Below are 6,461 nucleotides of genomic sequence, written 5' to 3'. Positions count from 1 at the left end.
TATTGTTGGGAACGTCACCCTCTCCATTGTCCTTATCACCATAGTACCTGGGCAGCACAGTGGCTGAGTGGTTAGCGCTTGGTAGTACTAGGGTCATCAGTTCCAACCACGGCACCACCTGCCTGGAGTTTTAAAATCTCCCTGTGCCTGCGTGGGTTTTCTCCCACACTCCAAAGACATGCTGGTAGGTAATTGGCTCCTTTAAAGATTGGCCCTAGTATGTGTATGTATGAATGTGAGTTAGGGACCTTAGATTGTACTGATAATAATGTACAATATATATGTAAAGCATGGCATAAATGGACGGCACTATAGAAGTATTTATAATAATGATGGAAAATCCCCACTATTACTGTTGTCACTAAAACAGGAAGTGCAAGGAAATCTTCCAATGGGGACAACTGTCTAAGGCTAGGTTCACACCTCTGCAGGTTGTGTTTCAGCTGTCTTGCATTTTTGATGCATTTTGCTTTTTTTTTTTCAATTTTTCCTGTTGCTAGGCAGATTTAAATTGCAAAGCACATCAAAAATGCACCAAAAACACAGTAAATGCTTTTCTGCAGCATTTCCATTGAAGTCTATAGAACCCAAAACACAACTTTTTTGCATTCAAAAAAGTTCATGACCCTTTCCAAAAAAAACAGCGTCCAGTGAAAACGCACAGATGTGAACAAGTTCCATAGGAAATCATGCTAAATGGACTGTACTGCGTTTCTGCAAAACGCAAAATGCTGCAAAAACCGCTTAGGTGTGAACCTAGGGTAAGAGAGAATGTATCTCTCTTCCAGGACAGGAAAAGAACAGAAACCTTTAATGGGTCACAGACAGCTACCCCTCTAATCATGAAAAATGAACCTCTCTCAACTGTATCCAAAACTAAAAAAAACAGTCACACCCGATGCGATTTGCAATACTAGCTTCAAATCACATGGCAAGTCACACCCTATTGTCCGCAATTACATCGGTCATATCAGTGAGATTCCAACTTGGTCGGAGCCACACCGATTTCTAAAGTAGTGCATACACTACTTCAGGTGCGACCAGGGCCGGACTGACAACTCATGGGGCCCCCGGGCAATAGGGGATCATGGGGCCCCTGTGTCCTTGCCCGAACTCAAAAAAGCCTATGAAAAAAAAAACAGGTGCATCTCATGGGGCCCTCTACTGACCCCGGGTCCTCAGGCAGTGCCCGAGTTTCCAAATGGTCAGTCCGCCCCTGGGTACGACTTGCATTGACATCTGTGTCTTGCAAGTCGCACCTTAAGTCAGAATACCATCCGCCTTTGAAATCATGTGACTTCACTGTGAGTCGCACGATTTCAAAGTCAGATGGGTGTGACCGGGGTGTAAGTGTGGGCTTTAGATGTACTTTAATAAGCAATGATTTCCACATGTTTGCAGCAGATCCTCTTGGTGGGTGCCTGGCAGGCTAGCGCTACAATACCAGAATAAAATGAAGATCGCCATTGCTCACCTTCTGAAAATGCTAGTTTCCTGGCTGTCTGTGGTTTCAGTACTTTCTGAATTATTGCCCCAAACAAGTATGCAAAAAGTAAGGTCAGGAAAGTCAGTCAGTTATTCAAAGGATCTCAAATTCTTTGGATCAACTCAACAGCCAGGTAACAAGCATTTTCAATAACTTCAGCAGCCTTAATATTTCTGCATGTGAATGTTACTGTACAGGATCAGTGCCCTCTGCTGGTAGTAGCTGGCAAATGCATGTTTCACCAGGAGGTCACTTGTATAGACAGCCATATTCTTTCAAATAGAGAAGACAACATACATTATGCACCCACTTACCTACAATCCCAGAAATTAAGGTTTATACATAGTTTATAGAATGCTGTTTCCAGCTTATTAGTTCTCATAAATGCAGGTGGTAGACAATGGGGGTGATTTACTAAAACTGGAGAGTGCAAAGTCTAGTGTAGCTCTGCCAAGAAACCAATCAGATTCTAACTTCAGCTTGTTCAATTAAGCTTTGACAAAAAACACAAAACTGGAACCTGATTGGTTTCTCTGCAGAGCTGCACCAGATTTTGCACTCTCCACTTTCAGTAAATCAACTCCAATGTCTTGCATGGTGTAAAGCAGGGGTCCCCAAACTTCCTAAACTAAGGGCCAGTTTACTGTCCTTCAGACTTTAGGGGGCCAAACTGTGGCCAGAGGGAGCATACATTTTTCTGGCATCAGTGGGAGTAAACATCACCACATTAAGTGGAATAGTGCTTCATTGTTGGTATCAGTGGGAGAAATGGTGTGGTGCCCCATCATTGGTGTCAGTGGGAGGAATAGTGTCCCATCATTGGCATCAGTGGAAGGAACAGTGCCCCATCGTTGGTGTCAGTGGGAGAAATGGTGTGGTGCCCATCATTGGTGTCAGTGGGAGGAATAGTGCCCCATCATTGGTATCAGTGGAAGGTACAGTGCCCCATCGTTGGTGTCAGTGGGAGAAATGGTGTGGTGCCCATCATTGGTGTCAGTGGGAGGAATAGTGCCCCATCATTGGTGTCAGTGGAAGGTACAGTGCCCCATCGTTGGTGTCAGTAAGAGAAATAGTGCCCCATCATTGGCATCAGTGGAAGGTACAGTGCCCCATCATTGGTGTCAGTGGGAGAAATGGTGCTCCAATGTTGATGTCAGTTGGCAGAATAGTTCCTAGTATCAGTGGGAGGTATATTGTCCCAAGGGCCAGTTAAACGCAAGCAAAGGGCCGCATCTGGCCCCCGGGCCACAGTTGGGAGACCACTGCTGTAAAGCAACATGAAAAAGCAGCCAAGGAGCAGGGATGTGGGATAGAAGGATACAGGATATACAATACAATTCTGCCTTGACCCACCTTACCATGGCCCTGGGGGGGTCTCCCATACAATTATACCTGGGCATCAAACCATCCTTTTAATTGTAAATTTCATATGAGAAGTGATCCACAAACATTGAATTTCTATTTTCTTTCCATTTTTATTCTCCTTTTTTTCAGTTTTCTATCTATCTATCTATCTATCTATCTATCTATCTATCTATCTCTCCATCTATCAAATAATTGTTAAAACTGTAACGACAAGAAATGTCCCTACATACTTTAAAACAGTATTAAACAGTATTAAACCCAGAAGCAACATTTAATTTTTCACAGCTTACCAATTCTTAGATGTGATAGCTGCATTAGTCTTCTTTTTTAGGCTTTCTTTCTTCTATTTTCATCTGGTGATCCAGCCAGTAAGTCTGTTATTTTTTAAAAGAACAAGCTCTCTTGCAGATGTATATTTTATTTATTTATGCAAAACCTTTATCTCAAAAGAAACAGAACTGTTTGCTGTAACTGACCATGAGCTGGAGTTTGGCTTCAATTTGTTAGTGTATCTAAATCTGCTAGTACATCTAACACCCCTCTAACCCCAAGATTGACAATGCTGTTGTCTGCTGTGCCTCCTGTGCGCCTTCATCCAGAGTGGGGGCACTCTAATACAGGAGGCCAGATCACCAGGTGAAAACAGAGGGGTAAAAGCTAAGGAAAAACTAATACAACCACCACATCTAATAATTGGTAAGCTGCGATATATTACATTTTTGCTTTGGGGTTTAATACTGCTTTAAGTGCAGCAAATAGCTTTCAAAGCATATCTTTTTTTCTGTCTTCTATCCAGAGTTTATCTATCAGCCATCAAATCATTGTTGAAATTGTAATATTCATAAGATAAGAAACCTCCCTACATACATTGAATGCAGCAAATGGCTATTCAAACAAAACTTCCTCCTTTCCTTCCCTTCCCTTCCCTTACCTTCCTTCCTTCTTTCCTTTCTTCCTTTCTTTCTTTCTTTCTTTCTTTCTTTCTTTCTTTCTTTCTTTCTTTCTTTCTTTCTTTCTATCTTTCTTTCTTTCTTTCTTTCTTTCTTTCCTTCTTTCCTTCCTTCCTTCCTTCCTTCCTTCCTTCCTTCCTTCCTTCCTTCCTTCCTTCCCTCCTTCTTTTCCTTCCTTTCCTTTCCTTTCCTTCCTTCCTTCTTTTCCTTCCTTTCCTTCCTTCCTTCCTTCCTTCCTTCCTTCCTTCCTTCCCTCCTTCTTTTCCTTCCTTTCCTTTCCTTTCCTTCCTTCCTTCTTTTCCTTCCTTTCCTTTCCTTCCTTCCTTCCTTCCCTCCTTCCTTTCCTTTCCTTCCCTTCCTTTCCTTTCTTTCCTTCCTTCCTTCCCTCCTTCTTTTCCTTCCCTGCTTCCCTTTCTCCCTCCATAAATCTCAGATACATTTAATAAAGTTAGACTTTGGCGCACAGACTAATACTATGAAAGATTTATTAATATATAGAACATGACATAGGACATTGTATAGTTTCTCAGAACAGCCAGGCCTAAACCAGACAGACAAGTAATTCATAGATTAGAGTCAGGGATTTCAGGCTAAGTGTCTCTATTGCTGATAAGAATGTTGATTCTTTCATGTTGTGCCTCGCCTCAGTGTATTGCCCACTTTGAGTCCATCCGGATGGGGATGTGTATTTCTCTATGGAGTGGGACAATTCGGTGTTCAGCAGCAGGCAGTGCCAGGCGAGGTGCCTGGAAGTGGAGTCGTCCATCCCTGGACATGGAGCACAGCACATCCTTGGGGTTCACGTCTTCCGGGAGCTCGGCTTCTCTGTGCCACTCTCTGTGTTCGTGGACAATTCTGCCGTCCTCTGCCTCCCTTTTCTTGTCGTGTTTTCCTGTCACAATCAGTTTCCTTCCTTCTGTCTTTACAGTCAGTTCCTCTGGAGGAACCTGGTCCACATCTAGGGAGAGCTCAAAGTTTCCATTTCCATTCAATCGTCTGCTGAGGAGCATTTCTCTGGGGGTGGCAGGAGGTCCATTCTGAATTGCCCTCTGTCCTAGGTTAAGGTGGTGAGGTGGGATTTGGTAAGCCCCCTGCATCCATTGCATCCTCCTCTCCACATCATTCTGCATTCTTTGCATTTCTTCTTGAAGCTGTGTATGAAGGATCTCCACATCATGGCTTGGGTCGAAGTCACGGATCTCATAGGAAGGCTGAAGATGGCTGGAGCGGAACATCTCAGCTTAGTTGTCCTTGGAACTTCTGATCAGGTTGGATAGAGAGAATCAATATTCTGATCTATTCCTGGTCTGTCTGATCTATCCCTGCTCCTTATATACACTGCTACCTGAGCCGTGTCCTGAAGTTCTCTCTGCATGTGGTGAGAAAGGGAGGTGCTGACTTGTACCGCATGTATAATTAAAGAGATTACACTGCGGGCACTACCCAGATGTCTCTTGGGAATGTGGCAGAGCAACAACTTGAACCATTGTGTAAACTCTCCAGTCAGAATTAAAAATGAAGGCTAGATGGGTGGTTCTGATTCCACAGAACTATGAAATGGTGGTGGCGTAATAGTGTTTGGACACATTGTTGGACACTCTCCAACACTAGAGAGCTCCTAAGGCATCTTTGGATTGACTGGAGAAGGAGGTTAAGACTTGAGTTCCACACCAAAGTTTCAAAGTCCAAAAGACAAACTTATTCTGGTATAATGAAGACTGCCATTGATAGCGCTTCTTGGCCTCTTGGCTAAGATTGAGTGTAGTATCTGTTCTTATCCATTTTCAGGAACAGAACTCTGTTGTCCCATGTACAGAGGAGGGGTGCTCAAGTTAGTAATCCCAGATATAATAGGTGGGTTCCTTTCCTCCTGGGTTGTTTCTGGCCTGGTGTACCAGGCATATCCCACAGTTGTAGGAATGTTCTTCCTAAGTGCTAATGCCTCCTGGAAGGGATGGCACTGTTCTTGCCTGGCTATGGGCTGGGAAGTTCAAGAAGCTCCTGGTAATACAGTCATGGCCGAAATTGTTGGCACCCTTGATATTTTTCCTGAAAATCAAGTATTTCACACAAAAAAGGTATTGCATTAACACATGTTTTGCTATACACATGTTTATTCCCTTTGTATGTATTGGAACAAATATAAAACAGAGGCAGAAAAGCAAATATGACATAATGTCACACAAAACCCCAAAAATGGGCTGGACAAAAGTATTGGCACCCTTAACTTAATATTTGGTTGCACACCCTTTGGAAAACATAACTGAAATCAGTCGCTTCCTATAACCATCAATAAGCTTCTGACACCTCTCACCCGGAATTTTGGACCACTCTTCCTTTGCAAACAGCTCCAGGTCTCTCTTATTGGAAGGACACCTTTTCCCAACAGCAATTTTAAGATCTCTCCACAGGTGTTCAATGGGATTTAGATCTGGGCTCATTGCTGGCCACTTCAGAACTCTCCAGCGCTTCTTTGCCATCCATTTCTGAGTGCTTTTTGACGTATGTTTGGGGTCATTGTCCTGCTGGAAGACCCAGGATCTTGGACGCAAACCCAGCTTTCTGACACTGGGCCCTACAGTGCGACCCAAAATCCTTTGGTAATCCTCAGATTTCATGATGCCTTGCACACAGTCAAGGCACCCAGTGCCAGAGGCAGC

The 6,461-nt window shown here is 43.5% G+C and overlaps 1 protein-coding gene and 1 pseudogene across 1 annotated transcript; one reads left to right on the top strand and one right to left on the bottom strand.

The window, feature by feature from the left end:
* Positions 1-4,269: 4,269 nt before the first annotated feature.
* On the bottom strand, positions 4,270-5,139 carry LOC149457374 (heat shock protein 30C-like). Its single transcript, XM_089683817.1, has one exon. It carries the CDS (start codon positions 5,034-5,036, stop codon positions 4,446-4,448), a length of 591 nt encoding a protein of 196 aa, XP_089539943.1. The 5' UTR covers positions 5,037-5,139; the 3' UTR covers positions 4,270-4,445.
* Positions 5,140-5,530: 391 nt separating this feature from the next.
* On the top strand, positions 5,531-5,745 carry LOC149457373 (U2 spliceosomal RNA; annotated as a pseudogene).
* Positions 5,746-6,461: the final 716 nt, after the last annotated feature.

This window comes from Staurois parvus, unplaced genomic scaffold, assembly GCF_062004578.1.
Source record: "Staurois parvus isolate SC_StPar_1 unplaced genomic scaffold, SC_StPar_1.0 ptg000322l, whole genome shotgun sequence".
Classification (NCBI taxonomy): Eukaryota; Metazoa; Chordata; class Amphibia; order Anura; family Ranidae; genus Staurois; species Staurois parvus.
This window is presented reverse-complemented; position numbering and strand designations above follow the sequence as displayed.

Coding starts and splice junctions, on each gene's coding strand:
- LOC149457374 (XM_089683817.1), bottom strand. CDS start 5,036: ATGTTCCGCTCCAGCCATCTTCAGCCTTCCTATGAGATCCGTGACTTC.